The sequence below is a fragment of the Pituophis catenifer genome, unplaced genomic scaffold, assembly GCF_029215685.1.
Source record: "Pituophis catenifer annectens isolate HBS135680 unplaced genomic scaffold, rPitCat1.0.hap2 SCAF_2, whole genome shotgun sequence".
Classification (NCBI taxonomy): Eukaryota; Metazoa; Chordata; class Lepidosauria; order Squamata; family Colubridae; genus Pituophis; species Pituophis catenifer.
Window position 1 is genome coordinate 232,425,941 of NW_027256882.1, and position 22,908 is coordinate 232,448,848.

The 22,908-nt window shown below is 37.1% G+C and overlaps 1 protein-coding gene across 1 annotated transcript in view; it reads right to left on the reverse strand.

Annotated features, from left to right (window-relative positions):
- The window catches only part of FRMD3 (FERM domain containing 3), an 81,780-nt gene that overhangs the window by 14,958 nt on the left and 43,914 nt on the right, over positions 1-22,908 (reverse strand). Inside the window, 10 exon segments of the mRNA XM_070935626.1 lie at positions 1,914-2,019; positions 3,679-3,747; positions 5,275-5,349; positions 5,721-5,809; positions 7,185-7,248; positions 7,980-8,068; positions 8,688-8,775; positions 13,824-13,947; positions 16,000-16,097; positions 22,083-22,161. Of these exon segments, the coding sequence (XP_070791727.1) occupies positions 1,914-2,019; positions 3,679-3,747; positions 5,275-5,349; positions 5,721-5,809; positions 7,185-7,248; positions 7,980-8,068; positions 8,688-8,775; positions 13,824-13,947; positions 16,000-16,097; positions 22,083-22,161 (881 nt within the window).

The following is a 22,908-nucleotide window of genomic DNA, read 5'->3' on the forward strand; positions in this document are numbered from 1 at the left end:
TTTAAGTATGAAATTAGAACCAAGCATAGAATTAACATTAAAATTAGGAATAGAAAGAACTAATTTTATATAATAAAACAACTTTTATGAGTAAAAAAATCCAAAATGTAGCATTTGTAATTGTGCCAGATTAAGAAAATCCCTAAGAGATTATTAGAAGTGGAATGTGATACAGTAACCAGACATAAATAAAAGACCTGCATGAAAAAGAAAACATTTTTTAAAAAACTTAAGTCTGAACCTTAATCATCTTCATGTGAGAAGGATGGTTTATAAAAGGAAGGTTGACAAAAGATGAAGATTGTGTGAATATATTCACACAATCTTCATCTTTTGTCAACCTTCCTTTTTCCACTAACATACTTAAATAGTACATGTTCATACATACATAGATGCTGCAATTAACTATTGTCACAGAGAGGTTGTTTCCCATGTTGGGGACAGTGCTCTGTCTATTTATATTGTCAGAATGTTGACAATATAAGGATACTTCCAAACTTGGAGAGTAACAAAGGAAAACCTGGTCTTGGATTGACAAAATAAAAATGCAGGGAATAGATAGAATTATTTGAATATGTAAGTATATAATTCTGTACTGTTAATGAGAGTTGACCAACTGGAAGCTATTCTGCTTGCAATAGAATTTAGCAATAGAATTTAGAATTGTTATTTGAGAAGTCAGTAGCAACTGAGTTCCTAAATAGGAAAGCTTAACAGCCACACCCTACCACATGGACAGACACACATACACAATATCAATACTCACCAAGAGATCTGGGGGCACGAATACGGGGAGGAGTTTCACGTGGAATGGTGAAAGAGCCAGATTTCCAAGTTGTAAGGCTTCCAGGAAGGAGTACAGGGATAGGATCATGCTGTACCAGGTGGGGACTGATAGCAGGATCTTCCCCTGACAGGATATAAAAATAGCAACAGCAGTTAAGAGAAAAGATGCTACATTAAGAGCTTCTCAGTCACACTGCCAAAGAAACCCAATATAATGTAATGAAAAATTTTAAAAAATGTAGCTAAGGAGGACTTCCCAGGTGCAATATTGAGTGGACACAATTCAGTTACGTGAACTTCTATCTAAAAGTGTTCCTTGACTACTTGAGATAGAGGGCTATTTGTATATTTTGTACTTAGAAATGATAGAATAGGTTGTGACTTAGTCCCATTCCATGGCAGTATTTCCTTAAATGTTTTAAGGAAAAAATTGAACAACAATAATCTATCCTAAAATGACTTAGATCAGGGATGTCAAACTGGATTTCTTTGAGGGACAAATCAACATTGTATTTCCCCGCAGGCTGATGTGGGGAGGCGAGGAGCAGGGTGGAGATGGGACGGATACCTCCTGCAGCACCCCTCCCAGCCCATTTTTGGCCAGCAGAATGCTGTAGGTGGCCATGGGGGCAGCTGCTCACAGGCTGGTCCTTTGATATTTACAGGCCAGCCCTGCGGGCCAGATTTAAGCACCCCAAGTGCCAGATTTGGCCGTGGGCCTTGAGTTTAACACCCCTGACTTAGATGATACTGAGTAGATCAACAGCTCCAGGCAATGAGAAGTTGTGAAAAATTGATGTCTCAGAATGAGCCCCCATTTATTAAATGAAAGATCTAATTGATGATCAAGATGAATCAGTTTCCACTCTTTTCATTAAAGATCTAATATTCTATAACCTAAATAATATTTTGCAATAATTTAAAACTGCCCCAGATGCATTTTCATAAGCAACATATCAACGAATTGTCCAGCAATTTTCTTAGTTACATGAAAATAACTTTTCAAACATATAAATGCAATAGGTGTGTTTTGAACAATTGATTGCTGTTGAACTTTATTGATGTGCTTTATAAAAATAAAAACAGAAGGAGCTTCTTAGCTTAGACTTGCCTTCATCAGAAAGAACCTCTTCCTGGTCATCTGGTGACGGATGTAGAGGTTGCAGAGGTTCCATGTTTATTATGAGTTGTTTGCTTAAAGAATAAGAGCTACGACTTTGAGTAATGTTGGTTCTGTGAAGAAAGGGGATAAATTATCCTACTGACTATATAATAAATTACAGTAGGTTGTAAGTATGTATGTAAATACATACATGAAGATACTTATGTGGCATATAAAAAAAGAAAAAGAATCTTTTTGCTAATATTTATTTGTACAAAACATGTTGCAGGACAGTTTGAAGTTATTTACTTTTGTTTCTTGTAGCCAATGCCTAGTGAAACCTGAATCAGTGAAATAGAAATATGCAATTATTACAAGCAGTCCTTGAATTACAACCATTCATTTAGTGACTGACATTACAATGGCACTGTAAAAGACTTATGATCATTTTTCACACTTACAACTGCTGTAGCATCCCTATAGTCACGTAATCAAAATTATTATTATTATTATTATTATTATTATTATTATTAATAATAATAATAATAATAATAATAATAATAATAATAATAATAATAATAATAACTTTATTGTCATTGTACGTGTATACACAGTATACCCATACAACGAAATTCATTTAACCAAAGACCAAGTCCAACACACATAACAATCCCCAAACACACTCCCACTCACCACAATTCTCCACCCCTAAACCACCCAAACATCCACACAACAAACCAAGTAATACTGTCCAACAGTTCACTGATGGTGGCCCTTTAGTTCATTGTTGAGTGCAATTATAGCTCTGGGATAAAAACTATTCAGAAAACGTGTGATCCGAGTTTTAATTATTCTGTATCTTCTGCCAGAAGGCAACAGTCCAAAAAGATTGTAAGCAGGATGGGAAGAGTCTCTGAGAATGTTATGCAACTTTCTCAAACAGCGAGATTCAAAGATGTCGTCCAGGGCTGGTAGTTGGAGTCCGATGATATTCTGGGCAGTTTTAATGATTCAAATGATCCAAATTTGGATGCTTAGCAATTGGTTCATATTAATGACAGTGGCATTGAACCAGGGAAAGAGCCCTGGTGGTGCAGTGGTTAAAATGCACTATTGCAGGCTAACTTTGCTCATAGTCTGGAGTTTGATCTGATGGGCTCAAGGTTGACCTAGCCTTCCATCCTTCCAAAGTTGGTAAAATGGGGACCCAGATTGTTAGGGGCAATATGCTGACATTTTAAACCGCTCAGAGAGTGCTATGACACACTATGGAGCAGTATATAAGAGTCTAAGTGCTATTGCTATGTGATCATCAGCAAATTGACAAGCAAAGTCAATGGAGAAGACAGATTCACTTAACAACCATGTTACTAATTTAACAACTGCAGCGATTCACTGAACAACTGTGGCAAGAAATGTTGTAAAATGGGGCAAAACTCACTTAACAACTGTCTTGTTTAAGAACAAAAATTTTGGGCTCAGTTGTGGTCATAAGTCGAGGACTACCTGTATACCAAAATGATTTGAGAACATTTGGATTTTCCTGATCTGATGAATTGGGATTTGAATTAAAAGGTTGCCCCTTACTGTAGGGAATAAGTCGCGAAACACTAAAAAAAATCCTATAATGTAAATGATTATAAATCCTTCAGCTCCTGTTACAAATTAAAAGCCAATAGCAATGTATTATTGCTGGGAGAACAGTAATTAAATGTATGTTATGTAACTTTTCAATTTGTAATATAGGTCAATGTTAGAAGATTCTTTAAATGTTTTAGATCAGAAAGTACCTGTGCACTTCTGGAGGCTCCCTCTGGATCTTTGAACTTGCTTCAACAACTTCTTTTGCAACTTTTCCACTGTCACAAAATATACATGTTAAGAACTAAACTTTGTACGATAAAAAAATTATTTGTTGTGCGGTAACCAAATCCTTAAAGCAATTCATATATTAAGAACTAAAGCACTGTTATTAACATCTGCTGCTTGCAATTACTGCAACTTCAATTCTCACCAGGCTCAAGGTTGACTCAGCCTTCCATCCTTTCAAAGGTAGGTAAAATAAGGACCCAGATTGTGGGGGCAATAAGCTGACTTTGTATAAATATACAAAAGTATGAAGGCTATTGCTTAACTCATTGTAAGCTGCCCTGAGTCTCCGGAGAAGGGCGGCATATAAATTAAAGCAAAAAAAAAAAAAGATACCAGACAATGGAAAACCTTTGTCTTTAGATGTCTATGGAGATTCTCAGTCATCCGGGTCATGGTTGTCCCAAAGGTGCTTTTTCAAAAGATGTTTCATTTCTCATTCAAGAAGCTTCTTGGATGAGAAGTGAAAGGTCTTCAAAGAAAAACAAGGAAGTCCAGTTGCCTCTCGAACAAGCACCTTTGGGACTTTGTCTTTAGAAACAGAGTTGAATATTCAAAAAGTATTTTTGTGGAATGTTGGAACTATATCCTTAGAGAGCTGGCATTTTAATTATGGCAACATCCTTCTAACAAGGGCTGCAGTTATTTACTTTACTTATTTACTTATTTAAGCTAACCTTTTGGTGATATCACCAGAGAGCTAATGCTGAAATTTTTCTTCTATATGTGTGCGTCGGTTTGATCAGACAGTTTTAAAGGCAGAAAAAATCATTAAGCCCAAGAGAGGCATAACATCCATTTTATCACATCTTTTTTTAAATATATTTTTAAAAATCATACTGAAAAAAATTGGTGGTTTTCTATCTGATTATAACATTGTGATTTTGAGAATCTGAATTCATATACAAATTGAGCTGGGGCTTATATTGGACCACAGCTCATTCAGTCCCAATTTACAAGAACAATTCTGCTCAAATTGATAGCAATAAGGTGTCTAATGTACTGTCTACCAAACACCACCTGTTATTATCTATTCATAGATATTTCATATGCATAATTCTAGATATATTTAATCACACATAAATTCCCATTATAATCATTGGTGCTTATTTTCAAGTCCATGTGAATAGGATGGCCCATATACTCTCCATATTTATTTATTTTTATATTTCCAGAGCAGTTTACGAAAATGTTAATATAATCAAAAGCAAGTACTTAAAAAAACAGTCTGGACCTTTTCATAGGCTAAAATTATATAGTATTCATATTTGTACACATAGACCTACCACTTTCATTGAGGTTTACATTGTATGTAAGCTTGCAATCTTAAGGAACGAGTTTTTATTGAATTTATGTCTGTCTGTCTGTCTGTCTGTCTGCCTGCCTGCCTGCCTGCCTGCCTGCCTGCCTGCCTGCCTATCTATCTATCTATCTATCTATCTATCTATCTATCTATCTATCTATCATCCAATGCAATCTGTATAATTCCCTCCTGTTGGAATAAAAATAATATTTACCTGTATCTAAATCTGCTGCCTTTAAAAAATATTTTGCTGCTGGACATGGTTTTGATTTGGCTTGATTTTGCATACCTTCAGAGGAAAAAACAGAGAGTAAAAGTAATTACATTTTCAAGAAAGAAAGTCTACCAACAGACAGACATACCTATGTACTCTATTTCTCTATCTGTCTATATTGTTTATCATTCTCAGTATAATATCATTAATCTTGTAATTTGGATTATTCAAAAGTATTCGTCATAATTACCTACTTCAAAAACTACTCAATTCTTTAACATTAATTTCATATTAGAACTTTCAATATATAATCTGCAGATAAATCAAAGGCCATTTTCTCTTTATAACATGCGGATTTAACTTGATATTCTTTGCTCATCTACACATTTGTATTATATTACTGAAATGAATTTATACTATTGGATGATAGGAATAATTCTGCTTACTTGTAAAATGCCTGATTCTCCACACCACATTTCCAGAGATGCTTACAAGCTGCTGGTGTAGAAGTATGGAATGATAACATAGCCTTTTTCTAAGCATTTTGAGGAAAATATAAACAAAAGAAAATAAAAATTTACTTATTTAACAATGTTAGTCTAAAGGCAAGATTTTCACTTAATGTTATACCTTCTTCACATTAAGCAGTGAACTTCTCTGCAGTACTTGATTAAGAACTGGCAACCATTTTTGGTTGAGTCCCCAATAGCTGACAAAGCAACTTCAGATTTGTTTTATTTCTGAAGTACACTTTTCCATATTATATTACCTTAAGACTCCTATCTTTTTAAATAGAAGAGAAAGGAAGACCCCTTAAATGGAATCAATGCTTATCATGCTCTCAAATACCTTATAAAGCTAACTTTTGCCATGAGTTCTGTATATGACTAGGATGCTTTTTTCTTATCCTGAACTCCTTACTTTCCCCTCTTCTTTAAAAAGAACTTCTTCAACAAATACACCATTTTATTGTTTTTTTTCAAGTAACATGAGGTAGAAACACACTGTTCAGCTTAAATGTTAAAAGTGGATTTGCCCTCAGAAAGGACAGAGCTGATCAGCACTTTTCCAAAGTCCAACATTTAAAGCAGGATTCCTGCTCTCCCAATGAAGAGCATATTCACCCAATATCCAACTTTTGATTTTTGAATGATTTCTTTTGGAAGCAGATGGTCCTTCCATTACTTATTGAATGGGCCATCAATCTTCAATTAGCTATTGAAAAAACATGAATGAATTACTGAGATAACCCTCACTGAGTTTCCCCAATTCCACAGGATCATTTGCCAGGAAGGTATGAAAAGGAAAATTGCAAAATTGCTCTTGAAGAGACCATCATTAGTCTAATAACTTAGCAATACATTGTATAAAGTTTATTTTAGATGTTAAAAAACTTTAGATGTTAAAACTATTAATCATCCTAGGTAGCTTGGAATAGAGGCAGCATGTAAACTCATTATATTATATAATTGAAGAATCCTAGTTTAAAAGCAAATAAACAAAAACAAATTTGCACAATTAATATTTGTAGCATGACTTCAGTTCTGGAAATTTGTCTCCAATTTTTTTCAATTTAGAGTGAAAACTAAATAAAACTAAATAAAAATATTAGCATGGTAAATTATGTTAACTATATATAACTTTTCATTTATACAAACCTTTCTTATTATACACAGGCATCCATCTATCTGACTATAATATCTATGTCACATGCATTTTTTACCAGGACTCATCTGTCAAAAAAATGGCTATTATTTTGAGGAAAGTTTTCATTCATTTAGTGCCATAACTAGTCTATTCCAATAGAAAATTATTTTGTAAGAGCAAGATTTTTATAAGTATTTAATTTTATGAGGAATACTTAATTTTAAAGTAAAAGTTTTCAGAATGTAAGAAACAAAATTTCTAACCTCTTTCTGAACTGCAATCACATAAAATGTCTTCCCTTCAAACTTTAGTTTACAGACATCAGACCTATTAAAAGAAAGCTTTTTAAATTAGGAAAACAAACTGTAGTTGACACTTCTATGTAAATATATCCAAGACAAAAACACTAAAAGGAAGCTGCTAAAAATCACTTATTCATTTCTTAACGATATGACTTCAGTTTGGATCTTTGTACCTACAATTCACTTTGTGGCAAACTTATCCAATTGTTCCCAAAGGTGACATTTGTAGCTGGAGAAAAATTTCTATTAAAAAAAAAACCTCCACCAATTTCAAATTTCTTATTCCCGACTAGTTTCCAAAACATTTGAATGACAAACCATTGGATACAGACGAGGAAGTTTAATGTTTCAATATTTAATACTGCCAATATTTAAGACCCAGCAATAAGATAACTTTGGGGTAGGTTTTTTTGGCTGTATTTACACAACACAAATGACCATTCATCCTCTCTTCCTAATCAAGGACTCATTTTTGTTTTCTGTCACAAGATGGCTGAATCTAGCACATTATAGTCAGATTTAAATAATTGACCAGGGGAATTTAATTTCAGACAAACCTGGAGCTGTTTAAGAATAAATCAAAGGATTAATTAAATAAGACATTATGAGAGGTAGTGAATTTGCCCAACATGCTCTCAAGCTACCCCACTCCCTTGTCAAGTGTATTTTCAAACAGAACCACAGTGTCTCAAATAAAGTTTTCTCTATATTCTACAACCTTGATTTTCCTACAAAAAACAACGTTCAGGTTCTTACCATTTTAGCAAATGTATCCTTTTATTTCCCTGGAATACCACAAAACCTGTAGCTGTGAATCCTAAAAATGTTGTAGTCCCAGTTGAATCCTTGTAAGGAAAAAAAAGAGTATTAATTAGAACTATGGGAAAATGCAAACATTCCAGAAATGTATACTTTTACAATACGGTACCTCCTTCCATGAAGGCATTTCCACTTACAAAGCCAAACATGACAGAAGATTTTTAAATAATCAAAGAGATATTTGCAGGGGATTCATTGGCATGAAAGCAGTTAGATATATCTAACACATCTGGTGCTATATTATTGGAATGAGATCAACTTAGCATTGAAATCAGATATGCCAATTTCTGATACAGAACTAACTTTATGTCTCACAATTGCTTTTGAACAGAACCAAATATGTACTTTACAGCAAAACTGCTTTTAAGTTTGCCTTTAAAAGCAATTTAAATGCTTAAAAAAATGTAAACTTATAAACGAAATCTTCCTACATATTTTATTTTATTGTTTTATTAAATGTATATATCCAGCTTCTTGTAGTTATAAAAATTGCACAATCCACCCCACTAGAAGTGTCTGTCTGTCTGTCTTGTCTATCCTGAATAAACAATATAAACTGTATAAGCTAAAGCATGTGGGAGAAAGATTTACCCAATGCTGAAAACAAAAAATACATTTTAAAAAAAAGTCTAGATGTTTTTTTACCTTGCAAGGATGAGGATCAACACCGTAGGTTTCTAAAGAATGCGCTCTTAATAATAAATTAAATTCAGCAACAGCTGGACTCTGACTCCTAGAAATCATGAAAATAGAAATAGTTTTGGGATAAATTATGAACAGTTTTAGGCAATAATATTGTCTAAATAGGAAATAAGAAACTTTATATGTGATTCTGCTGCTATTCTGCCACAGAAACAAATTCCTTTGGATTAAGCCTAGCTCCTGTTGACATATTTTAGGGCTCCAGTGAGCTGTGCAGTTAATCAGGGGCTATCAAGTATCATTCAAATATTTTCTATCTTTTAATATACATAAGCAGTTGGAACATAATAAGGGACAAGTGTCAATCTTGATTTTGTTTACAGTACTTCCTAAATTCCTTGAGAATAATTGCTCAGATTAAGTTAATCTTTTCCTGTTCTTGAAATAAATAGGAGACTATGAAAAGACATTTAGTTTATGTTTGACTATAATACGTTAATATTTTAATGGCCCACCTCACTTTCATATCTGCCTACCTACCTACCTACGCATGTGTGTACTCACACAAGCACATACCCTGTAAACTACCTGGACAAGTAAACTAATATGGCGACACTTCTGGAGGCTAACTTCAAGAATGTAATCTCTCAATTCCAACAGTACATTTTCTGTGTAAGAACTGTACTTCTCATTTTCTGGTGTTAGCCCTGGATATGGCTCAGAACAAAAGAAACTCAACTGAACAGCCCTTGAAGAGGGAATAGCAGGCCAAATATGTGGCAAATCCATTCATCAGAGCATTCCACAGTTTATGTCAGCCTTATAATTCATCTTGGCTTGAGTATTGATGAAAGATTCATAAAACTGAGGCACCGTATGGGTAGTACAACAGACAACGTTGTCCTCTTTTGCTCCTTCCTTTACCCACATATCCAAAATTTAAATCTGTGCAACCAGAAGCAAATATCACTTTGTTATCAACTTGTACCGATGTATAAAAAATAAATTGTGAAAAACCTGGCTACTGAGCACACAACTGCCTACTAAAGCTGCACCTCCTTTCCTAAGGATCAACCAAGTGTGGTCTAAGTAAGAAAAAGGAGCATTTTGCAAGCAGATATATTAATCATCCAAGATCTGGCTTGTTGGCAAATAAGGCAGTCCCAGCCCTAAGGATTCAAAAGCTGGACCAACCAGAAATTAAGTTCATCTACTATCAGCATTTAATTATTCCTGTTATCCTGCAGATGCAGACAATTTTTGAACGACAGCTGCAAGTTTATGTACATTCTGGCAACACAAGCAACATCACACACTCAGCTGTTCCAAACATCTACTGATGCATACAAAGTAAATTGTGAAAAGGGTACTGATATCAGAATTAATCTCTTTTGCTCAGGGACAATCTCCACTATTGCCGGTCACCAGTAGTCCCTATATCTTTACTTCATCTCCACATTTTTTAATAATTTTGTGAATAGTCACAGATTAATAAAGCACATAGTGTCGAGCCGAGACATAGTGTGGTATCGCATTTGATTTCCTGAGGGCAAAACGTACTGTACTGTACATTGTTGAAAGGTATTCAGATGGATCCAATTAAGGTAAGGGGCCACATCGTGTTGTGGGGGCACGTGCCCGCTGTCTTCAAGTGGTGATGTGCTCCGGCCCCCAATGCTCACTTCAATCCCTGGGTTGTCCAGTCTCAGAGCCCTGGTCTTAGGCTGATGCTGTGCAACACCAGGTCCGTGGTCAACAAAGCCCCCCTCATCTGTGAGCTGATTCAAGAGGGGGGGGGCGGACCTGGCGGGTATTACAGAGACCTGGTTAGGCCAGGAGGGGGGGTCCCCCTCGTTGAGATGTGCCCACCAGGTTTCCACACATTTAATCAGCCAAGGGTAGGGGTGGGGGAGTGGCGGTTATTGTAAAGGAAGGCCTCGATCCTAGGGAGGCCACTGTACCTCAGATAGCCGGATGTGAGTCTCTCCTTGTGAAGTGGGGCCATAGGATGCAGGTGGGCTTGCTGATTGCGTACCTGGCTCCCTGCTACATGGCAGCAGCCCTGCCCGAGCTCCTCAATGTCATAGCCGGGGGTGGCGGTCGATACCCCCAGGCTTTTGGTCATGGGGGATTTCAACCTGCCGTCCATCGGTGAAACGTAGGAGGTGGCTCAGGAGTTCATGGCTTCCATGACAGCCATGGACCTGACCCAGTTAATTCATGGCCCTACTCACACAGGAGGACACACTCTGGACTTGGTTTTTGTCTCTGGTCAGTTGTTGAATGGTCTAGATACAGGGAATATAGTCATCGAACCCTTGTCATGGTCAGACCATTCTCTCCTTAGACTTGACTTCCTGACCACTACACCCCGCCGCAGGGAGGCAGAACCGACTAGGTGATTCCGCCCCAGGCGCCTGATGGATCCTGATAGGTTCCAAATGGAGCTTGGGCCATTCCGTGAGACTCTGGCTCACGACTCGACGGAAGACCTGGCGGCCGCCTGGGATAGGACAGCTGCTGGTGCTTTAGATCGGGTCGTGCCTTTACAGCCTCTGACCTGGCGCCGAATCAGCCCAGCTCCTTGGTTCTCTGAGGAGCTGAGAGAGATGAAGCACCGGAAAAGACGTCTAGAGAGTAGTTGGAGGGCTAGTCGTTCTGGATATGACCGAGCACTAGTGAGGTCTTATATCAAGACCTACTTAGTGGCGATAAAAGCGGCAAAGTGTAACTACTTTTCCGCTCTTATCGCGTCGGCAGATAATCGCCCAGCTGCCCTGTTTAGGGTGACTCGCTCCCTTCTCCACCTGGGAGCGCGGGAAGTCCCCTTGCAAGGGCATGCTGAGGATTTTGTGCATTATCTGCACGATAAAATCGCTCAAATTCAGGACGGCCTGGACTCTGACTGGGTGGGTTCAGGCCAGGTGTCCGAGGCGGGTCTTGAGAATGTTATCTGGGAGGAGTTTGATCCTGTGACTCCCAAAGACGTGGACAGGATGCTGGGGAGGTTGAATGCAACCACATGTTTATTGGACCCGCGTCCCTCCTGGCTGGTGCTGGCTATCCGGGAGGTTACACGAGACTGGCTCCAGAGGATTATATACGCTTCTTTGAGTGAAGGTTTTTACCTCCCGCCTTGAAAGAGGCGGTGGTGAGGCCCCTCCTCAAGAAGCCTTCTCTGGATCCAGCTGTTTTGGCAAATTACCGGCCTGTCTCCAATCTTCGCTTTGTGGTGAAGGTTGTTGAGAGTGTGGTTGCGCGACAGCTCCCACAGTACCTGGATGAAACTGTCTATCTGGATCCGTTCCAGTCCGGCTTCAGGCCTGGGTACAGCACGGAAACGGCATTGGTCGCGTTGGTTGATGATCTCTAGAGGGCTCGGGACAGGGGATGTTCCTCTGTTCTGGTCCTATTAGATCTCTCAGCGGCTTTTGATACCATCGACCATAGTATCATGCTGCGCCGGCTGGAGGGGTTGGGAGTGGGAGGTACCATCCTATCTCTCTGACCAGTCGCAGTTTGTGTTGGCTAGGGGACAGAGGTCGACCTCAAGGCACCTTGTTTGTGGGGTGCCACAAGGGTCGGTCCTCTCGCCTCTCCTGTTCAACATTTATGTGAAGTTGCTGGGTGAGATCATCCATGGATTTGGGGTGCGGTGCCATCTGTACGCTGATGACACTCAGCTGTACATCTCCACCCCAGACCACCCCAACGATGCCCTTGAAGTGATGTCCTGGTTCCTGGAGGCCGTGCGGGTCTGGATGGAGAGGAACAGGCTCCGACTCAACCCCTCCAAAACCGAGTGACTGTGGCTGCCGGCATCCCGATATAGCCAGCTGGTGCCATCGCTGGCTATTGGGGGCGAGTCATTGGAGAGGGCCTATGGAGAGGGCTTGTAACTTGGACGTCCTCCTGGATGCATGGCTGTCTTTAGAAGAGCATATGACGGCCGTGGCCAGGGGGGATTTTTATCAGGTTCGCCTGATACGCCAGTTGCATCCCTTTCTGGATCGGGACTCCTTGTGCACGGTCACTCACTCCCTCGTCACCTCTCGCCTGGACTACTGCAATGCTCTCTACATGGGGCTCCCTTTGAGGAGCACCCGGAGGCTCCAGCTGGTCCAGAATGCAGCCGCGCGGGTAATTATGGGGGCGACATGGCGCTTCCATGTAACACCTGCGCGAGCTGCACTGGCTCCCGGTGGTCTTCCGGGTGCACTTCAAGGTATTGGTTCTCATCTTTAAAGTGCTCTTAGGGCCCGGGTATTTACGAGACCACCTTCTGCCACTGATAACCTCCCACCGGCCAATCCGCTCCCACAGAGAGGGTCTCCTCAGGGTGCTGTCGGTCAAGCAATGTCGGCTGACGACCCCCAGGAGGAGAGCCTTCTCTGTGGGGGCACCTGCCCTCTGGAACGAGCTACCCCCAGGAATACGATTGATCCCGGACCTCCGTCATGTGACTGCAATTCAGGTGCTTGGCAAACAGCTCACTATTACAACATTGCAAGAGTCACCTAATTGTCATTGGGACCTTCATTGCCAGCTTCCGGCAAAGTCAATGGGAATAGGGAGTGATCAATGGTGATCACGTGACCTTGGGAAACTGCAACCAGGTGGGATTTGCCTAATGACAGCAACTAAGACTGCCCTACTGTTTGATACACAGCACTTTTTGCTATGGAGGAGAAATGCTTCACCGTTGCAGATAAAATTCAAAAAAAAAAATCCAGATGTAAAAGCATTAGCAATATCAGAATAGTCATCCAGAGCACATAGATAGGGGTACAGAATTAGCAGTACCTGAATTACAGTTCCCAGCAATACCCATTTATCATCACCAAGGTGAGGGAACCTGAAGTTATAATTCAACAACATCTGGAAAGCAACAGACTCCCAAGTCTACTGAAACTAATGAGTTTGGATAACCTTACCTTTGTATTGTATCATGTCTATAATGTAGTAGTCGTTCAGTAATTTTAGAGATCTACTTTTTAAAATATCATACTATACTTTCTCCTATTAACCTCTTGACTGTATTAATTATACTGCACCTATATGTAAGTCAAAAGTCCAAGGGAAAGTAACAGATTCACTAAAAATAACTAAGTAAATTCGGTAAATGGCAATCTCAGTTACCTGAATTCATTTTTATGTATTTCGCCAATTTTTCTTTCCAGCTTTTGAGATTGTTTAGGGAAGATCTTAAATTCACTGACGTAATTATCCACATGTTCATCAGAATCATAATCACCTAGTTCAGCTGTATAGGAAAAAGAAAATCAGAGAGGAAAAACCAAATCATTCTTATTAAATGAGAAGTTCAACACTGGAAATGCACTATTTACAGTTCGCATATTAATGAGTTTCACTGCATAATCCCAAAGTTCTGATACTTATCTTTAAAGACTTTATATTCATCTTTTGGATGTGGATTTATGAAATATCATTTTTTCCCAACTGAAAGATATTTATATAGAAAAGTCAATTTTGTAATCCTTCTCCAGGTTCCCCTATTTTAGCTATGCCAGTGGCCTTTAAGGAAAAGGATCCATGATTGTAGGCTCTCATCTTTAAAATACTTTCCTCAGGTTTTTAACTATATTCAGTATCAAGCAAACACTTTTCTCAATCTATTCTGTTGCAATACGTTTATAATTTATAGGGTTTTTTCTCCTTACTGGTTTGGCATTGTTATTTTCCCCTATTGTCTCAAGCTGTGGTAACTGCTGCAGGACATTTACATTTTAAAAATAAAGCAAACATTAATTAGTCAAATTTTATAGTAAAGCACAGCAAGGAAACAACAAGGAACCATATTCTATTCGTTATTAAATAACAGGCACGCCATTCAGATTTTAACAAGAAGTTTATTTTATTTAAGACTCTATTCAATTTTATGTAATTATATATCATTGTGGTTTCCTAATTTAAAACACACAACGATAAAACTATAGTTCTTTTACACGCTTAAGGAAACAGAAAAATGGGGTCAAAAGTTTCATTTCTCAACAAGAAAAAAATCCAATCACATCCAATACTAACTAAATAAAATATCAATAAACCAATGACCAATAAACATATAGATAATATAATCATCACAAAAGTGACCACCTATCACGTCTCTGCAATGTATTGAAATGAGGTGCTCCACAACATGCAAGGTCTTAGAATTAGATGAATAATGAAAGTAATAGCCTCCTCAAAGGATTTTTTTAACTCTTTCCCCATGCATGTACGTGCATAGCCACTTTGCTTCACTTTCTTCTCAAAGTGTACCTACCTACCAAATATCTAGTTTTTGGAACTACCACACAGGCCTTACAAAAGACATGGCTGTTAACAATTCAAAAAGAGGAACTGCTCTGTATACCCCTACAATAATGATATATGATATATGATATATGATATATGATATATGATATATATGATATATGATATATGATATATGATATATGATATATGATATATGATATATGATATATGATATATGATATATGATATATGATATATGATATATGATATATGATATATGGTATGGTATGGTATGGTATGGTATGGTATGGTATGGTATGGTATGGTATGGTAGGTATATGAGATGATATGAGATATGATATGATATATATGATATGATAGATGAGATGAGATGTATGATATGATATATGATATAATAAGATACGATATATGAATATAGCTTTTTACTGAGGCAGCATGAAAGCATCAGCAGCATTACCTCTGTCAACAATATAATTCTCCTATAAGGTGAAGAAAAAAATATGTTTTCATCCTTTATTTCAAAATACTGTGGGAATGTGGATGGAAGGCAGGAATATGCAACTGTAGAAGCAGTGGAAAGCCACAGCCTACTGTCTAATTTACATACCTACTTATAAGTGGACAGGATCCAGACCAGTGGTGGGTTTCAAAATTTTTTACTACCGGTTCTGTGGGCGTGGCTTGGTAGGCATGGCATGGCATGGCTTGGTGGGCGTGACAGGGGAAGGATATTGTAAAATCTCTAGTCCCACCCCATTCCAGGGAAGGTTACTGCAAAATCCCCATTATCCTCCCAATCAGCTGGGACCCGGGAGGCAGAGAATAGATGTGGGCAGGGCCAGTCAGAGGTGTTATTTACCGGTTCTCTGAACTACTCAAAATTTCTGCTACCGGTTCTCTAGAACTGGTCAGAATCCGTTGAATACCACCTCTGATCCAGATTAAAGTGTACCTCATTTATCTTGGATATAACTCTATTAATTTTAAAATTGTGTTATTACAGTGCCCTGAAGTATCAGAATGCAGTCATTTCACTTACCTTGAATAATGCATGCTCCCAGGTAAGCAGCATCAGAAAACCCACACAGCAAACGGCCATGGAAAATATCTCTTTTTATTTGGAGGTATAAAAGGTACCTGCATTTTGTAAAGAAAAAGATTTCTATTTTTATTTTCTCTCCTCCTCTCTTAATAATTCTAGTTTACTCATTATCATATATTGGATGAAAACACCACAATGAGAACAGCAACATATCTAGAAGGCACTTTATTAGAAAAGTCTGAACTTTCCTAATAAATCCTAATAAATCCTGAAATTTAGTGAAGGAAGGAACGGAGGGAGGGAGGGAGGGAGGGAGGGAGGGGAGGGGGGAGGGAGGGAGGGAAGGAAAGAAGGAAAGAAGGAAGAAAGGATCACTTCTCTACTTACCATACTATATTTCCAATAAAGAAAAAAAAATAGTATTAGAAGCATTACATTGAGTTAAAATGACTGGCTTATAACATGTCTATTACAATTTATTCTTTTTTTAAAAAAATCATATACAGTATGGTACTGTTATTATGGGAAAACACTACGGAATGTATACCTTCTACTTCTGTCTACGCATTCAAATTGTGTTTTCTATTTTAAATAGACACGTATTATGCAGTTCAAAATAACCGAGAAACTTGCAGAAGAAAGAGTCATATGGTTGCTCAAAATGTCCTTAAAGCACAAGCAGTTATAGAGGCCTGATATTTTGAATAGAGGGATAGTGAGAAAAGGACTGCTTATCCTTTCTCCCTTAGGCTACTATTTGAAACCAGAAGAGAAATTATGTGAGTATTTTGCCTCTGGCAGTTAGAAAAAGCAGTTGGAGACAAGATCATTTATGTAGTAGTGACAAGGAAAAGGATTAAGCATAGCTTGTTTAACAACCACAACTGGAAATATAATCTCAGTCATTGAACAAAGCAGGAGTTAAACTAGACATCAGGTGACTGCTTCATCCAATGATCATGATCCCAGCATTCCCAGTTACGGTCATTAAGCAATCTTACAGATTGTTAAGCAAATGCACCGACCTCAAATCCTTCTGTCCCTGCCTCTGTGCCTGCAGAGCCTCAAGACACAGAGAAGCAAGGAGATAAGGCATGGAGAGGCAGTGGACAAGTATTTTAGCATGCTACATTTGGTCCAGTGGTTAAGGCCCTGGGCTAGAAAGCAGGAGACGGTAAATTCTGGTCCCATTTTAGGCATGAGTGGCCTTGGGTCAATTATTCTCTCTTAGCCCAACTCACCTCTCAGGATTGTTGTTGTGAGGAAAATATGAGAAGGAACATATGTTGGATATGTTCGCTACCTTACTTGTAAAAATAATAAAGGTGGTGTACAGATAAATAAATAAACCCTTTTCTCCCTTCCTCTCCATGTCTTTTCTCCCTATGAGGGAGTCCACCCAGCGAGTGACAGCAGCTTGTAATTTTCTTTGCTGACTTCCCCACTGATTTTCTAGGCAAACCAGCAAAATAAATTACAAATGGAAATCACATGATTGCGGGGCATTTTAATTTCCTGTTAGTGCCAACAGATTGTCAAGCACTCAGACTGCGATAACATGTCCGTGGGAGCATGTGAGTTTTGCAATGGTCAGGAGTGCTTTACAAACCATAAATCATTCTTTACAAGGCTGTTGTTCATTCAAAAGGTTGTTAAGCAACCAGTCACTAAACAAGGTCTATCTGTATTCTGTCCATTAGGATTATCTGTTCAAGGGCACATATTTCTATGGTTGCTTTGAGATAAATTGCTAGTGTTCAACTGGTCAACATACTGTATGCCCACTTCCTAATAACAAGAGCAGTTTGACTGTGGAAACAGTGAATTAGAGACACAGTGAACTTCCCTTTATTGAATGTGCTATCTTTAGAACACCTTTGGAAAGCTAGTACAGTGTTATGAAGACAGCACAGCTTTACAAAGACTCGGGGAGTCATGTGTACTGTCAGAAACATCCTCCAGAGAAGCTGGGTCAGGAAAGGAAACAGGTGAAAAAGGTGAAAAGTCTGTGCAAGGAATTGGGAGACAAGACAGCTGGACAAACAAATACTTGGTAGTGCTTGCTGGTGAATTGGGCTGGCCTGGGGAGCAAGTGAATACTTGTTGATATTTACTAAGCATGGGGAGCCACATGGTTCTGGAGAGAGAAGGCAGTTGGACGAATGATTGTTGGCGCTTGTTGGGATGGGCTAGGGTGGTTGAGGTTTGCCAGACAGTGGCAGTGTAGCTCCAGAGCCGCACAAGGCAGGGTGCATGGTGGCCAAAAGGGTATAGATGGGGAGGGTGGGGGAGATAGGTGGGAGGAGGGAATTGAAGACAGTCTCTTACTTTAATGAGATTTGGGGAGGAACCAAATCTGGAACTGGGATGGTTACTCACTTAATGATCCATGATTCTCAGGTGATAATTGCAATGGAGAGCACCAGGATTGCTGTTGTAAATCAGTACAGTTCCTTGCTTTAAGACAGCACTGAGTTACAACTGCAATCCCAGTCCCAATTGTGGTTGTAAGTCAAGTATAACCTATAAATGGTAGAGGACTAGATAAATTAACTCTACTATATAATTAGTCATACTTGGATTTTCTCACAAAAAAGTGAATGATCATCCAGATCAGAAGTATTCGCCAAGCTTAACACTCTGATGAGTGTATGTGCTCAGTTTTTCAGGATTCCCTCAGTTTTGTGCACATTCTAAAACCCTTTAAAAATACTAATTTTAAAAATGCAGACCAATTTTTAATTTTCATAAAAGAAAAAAATTATTTGAGTTAGAATAATAATTACTTAAATCCATTAAATATACATTTTTTCTCTTCAGTCTCAATCAATCAATAAATGTTATTACAGCCTAAGTCCTGATTCAATCAAAATATCTAATATAGAAGTAATTTATATGTCTGTCTGTCTATCTAGCATCTGATAAACAATAAGTATAATAGGATCTAAAAATATATCAGAGCAGAAAAACTAAAATCAAAATACTATTATAAGAAGTAACAGACCTAACTATGGCATATTATGCATAAGATAGCACAAAACTGGGTAACTTTGGAGGATATTTTTTAGTCTCTTCACTCTAAAATTAGTTTTCAAGCAAATCTATTAAGATTACTATGGTAGAAGAAAGTAATTCCTCATCTATATGCTTCAACCTAAATACAAATATAGTATATGAACAACAAATTCCCTGAATTATTCTAGCTTTGGGTGGAAATAAAATACATATACTAGTAAATTTATGTGGCTTATTTGTCAGCAGTTGTGGAATTAACACTTTCAGATTGGTTTTGCCAACTTACATCTCAACCTAGCACAACAAAATAAAATAAAAATGGTCAATAAAGAATTATTATACAAACATTAAATCTCCCAAAAATAATAACTGAAACCAGAATTTACTTTTTCCTATCGATTCTAAATGCAAATGTAATTTAAAGTGAGTAAACATATGCATTGTGACTTGATGATTTATTTTCATCAAATGTATTAAATTATGTCTGTGAAAGTTCTTTACAAAACCATAGAAGGAAATACTTTCTTAGCACTGTCTATGAACAGCATGAATTATTTATTCACAATTTGCTGTCAAAATAAAGTAACATGCTTTTGACAGAGATTGTCTTTGGGGATGTCAAAGTATTTTTTTTTTCAAACAAAAGAGAATGGAAACAGCAACAACTCCTTTGAAGTTATAGTGTTGCTTGTTTGAAGAAACTGTTTCCATGTTCGAAGAACTTTTTACATTTTCATTTAAAGATAATTTCAAAAACTGTATGTATTTACAGTATTCATGACTTTTTGGGTTGAATCATTGATTGGCATTGCAATACATTACACTGCATTCTTGCCAACTGAAAAATTTGAAAATCAGGTGTCAAAAGTTAATGGAGAGAAGAGATGAAAATAATAAGACAAGAAATTTTTCATTCATATCTAATGCCCGCTTGATATTCTGACACAATAACCAACTCATAATCCCCACTTCCATCCTCAGCTTAGAAAGCAAAATTTATAGATGAAGAAGACTTACTTTTTACAAAATGCAACATGCATGTTTTTTTTCAAATGAGATTTTTAAAATTTGCTGTTACTATTGGTACCCAGAGAGAAGGATCAAAACAGTGGTGATAAAGCAGTTTTTATTGATCTCATAGGACCTTTTATTTATAGCAAATCACTTTTGGTACCCATTCTACATTAATTTAAAAACTTTCAGAATAATTTCCGGAATCTCTGAAAAAGTTATATCAGAATTCCCCAGTTTATATCTATTTGGTATTAAAGTACAGATCAAAACTGTCATACTAATTTAACCCTTCAAGATTGATCTAGGATTTCTGGTTTAAAATGATCTAAAAAGCACTATTTAAAAAGATCAGTCTTTTTAAAAGTTTCTAAGTCTTGTGAAAAGCTGACAAAGTTCTACCTTCCTAAACAGAGAAGTTGCCTTTTAAATACAATTATTCTGTCCATCTCCCTGAAATTTGGCAGATATGATGTCTGTAGGACACCATCTAAAACCTGTAAATTTAATGATTAGGATTTAAAATGTCATGTTTCCTGTAGCAAATAAATTGTAGTTCAAATTGCTGTTAAAATGTTAGAGAAATAAATAAATAAATAATTTTTTTCCTAGCATATAGAACGATTGATGATCAGATTATGTATATCTCCTTTGGGATCTTATATTGTCCTACTTCTAAACCACTATGAAATAATTTATCATAGAATTATATATGGAACCTATGTAATTTAGGTTCCATGGGGATGGGATAGTAGCTATGATTACATTGTTTCATAACATATTATTTTTATTTTTTATTTCCCCAAAATATGAAAACAGTTTATATTTCATTTCTTTAATGCAGATCAGTATTTCTTAGCGCAATGCATTTCTTTAGAACCTATTGTTAATTTCTCCTTATCTAAATGCCATTTTCCACATCTGCTTCTGTTCAGAGCAAATACTTTGCTGGTTTAATTATTTGTTCACATAGTTCTAATATTGCTATTGTACAAAATTAGGAAAGTTCAGGATTTTTTAAATGTGTGACTAGTTCATGAGATCATTCATCTAAAATAGCAAACTATCTCATTATGGGATGAGATGCTACAACCTCTACTGCCCTTGTTAAAGAGTTTTAAGCATTAATTCAAGGCATTTTGAAACCAGGTTTCCTGCCATGAGCTTTGGCCCCCAGAAACACAGCCTTTTCAGTGGAATTGTCAGTCTGGGCAAAATGTCCCTTCTCAAAGTGCTAAAATTGTTCCCAGTTGTCTATCTATGCAGGTATATAAACAGATATAATTTCAAGCTTGCTTGTTTTCTTGCAGACGTTTGATTATCTAAATTAGGTAACATCATCAGTGCTAGTGTTACCTAGTTTGGGTAATGAGAGCACCAAGGACCCGTCATGTCAACCCTGAGCTACAAATATTCTCCTTTATTAGATAACGCTTCTTCCAAGACTACCAGCAAGATGAAATGGTTGTGCATGCACACATTTGAACAGAAAGCTAGGAACAGCCTTTGAACCAGTTGCACAAGCCTTCCAAAGGATGTAGCTGCTTTAATACTTTAAGGAAGACTACTTCTTTCACACCCATAAACTTTGCAAAGCCCTCTTTCTAATATTTTGCACAGTTCTACATATGTAATGCTTAATGTCAGCACTTTTACAGTTCTATTACTCTTTGTTAATACAGCAGCCATCAAATTTCCTTCCATTTAGTTTTTTCACCAAATATCAAGTAATATGCATATTCCATCTAAAAATAAAGGCAATAACAGCTTTGTTTATATCTTACCTGATGGAACAAACTGAGTAACTCAAAAGTTTGCAGACTGTCTTTTAAACTTGAATGTGCCTAATATAGGCATTGATAATTATATTATTATCTTAATATATATTTTAATGTAGCTCTAATAGCTAACATGTCTATGTGTGACACATATATGATTAATTCAAAAAATCTCATAAACTGTTCTTTAAATCCTAGAAAATATGTATAAAATTAAAAGCCAGAAAAAGCACAGACGTTTACTAAAGCACTAAATGCATGGACAGGACAAAATACCTGGTGAGCTCTTCCTTAATCTTCAGGGGTTCATGCGGGTAGAATTTCACTCTAAAGCACATGGTATATGGTGGGTGAGCTGAAATATTATATAAAAAAAGCATGAGCACAGCTATATAAAACATGACTTCTTGTGAGATGCAACTTGTGAGATGCAGTGCATTAAATTAAGAAGAAAAAAAGCAAATGATAAATAACAAAGCTCCAAGTATGGCACAAAGTTCAAAGCATAAGGAAGCTAAAGCTTGTTAATGCAGAGATTTATATCACATTGTAATTTTTATTTGACTGGTTTATATAAAAATCCTCCTAATTATTCTGTCTGTCTGGATTGAATACAAAAACCAGAGTTGGACAATGGAATTATCAACCCAGAATCCTGCATCCTAAACTTAAACAGGAATGCAACAGGGAAAGATTTCTGCAACAAGGAAAGACACTGACTTTGCCACTAAAGAAAATTCAGGTAACTTTCTAAGTAATTTAATATTTGTTGCAGCTGTTATTAAAACTATTAATTTCATATACTTTATCAATTACAGAATAGCAATTGATTTACCATATCTGTTGATCAGTATCATTTTGAAAGTAGAAAAGTGTGTCTTATGAAATATTATTTGTATTATTTATTAACATGGTTACTGCTATTTTATAACAATTTACAGATTGTTTATTCAATGGGAAAATACATAACACTGTCTCAATGATAATACAACCAATAGTTTGCAACTTATTGATAATGCAGTACTATGCATGTTTACTGAAAAATAATCTCAATCTTCCATATAGTTCAACCTTTATAAGTGTTACTAAAATCTTTACCACG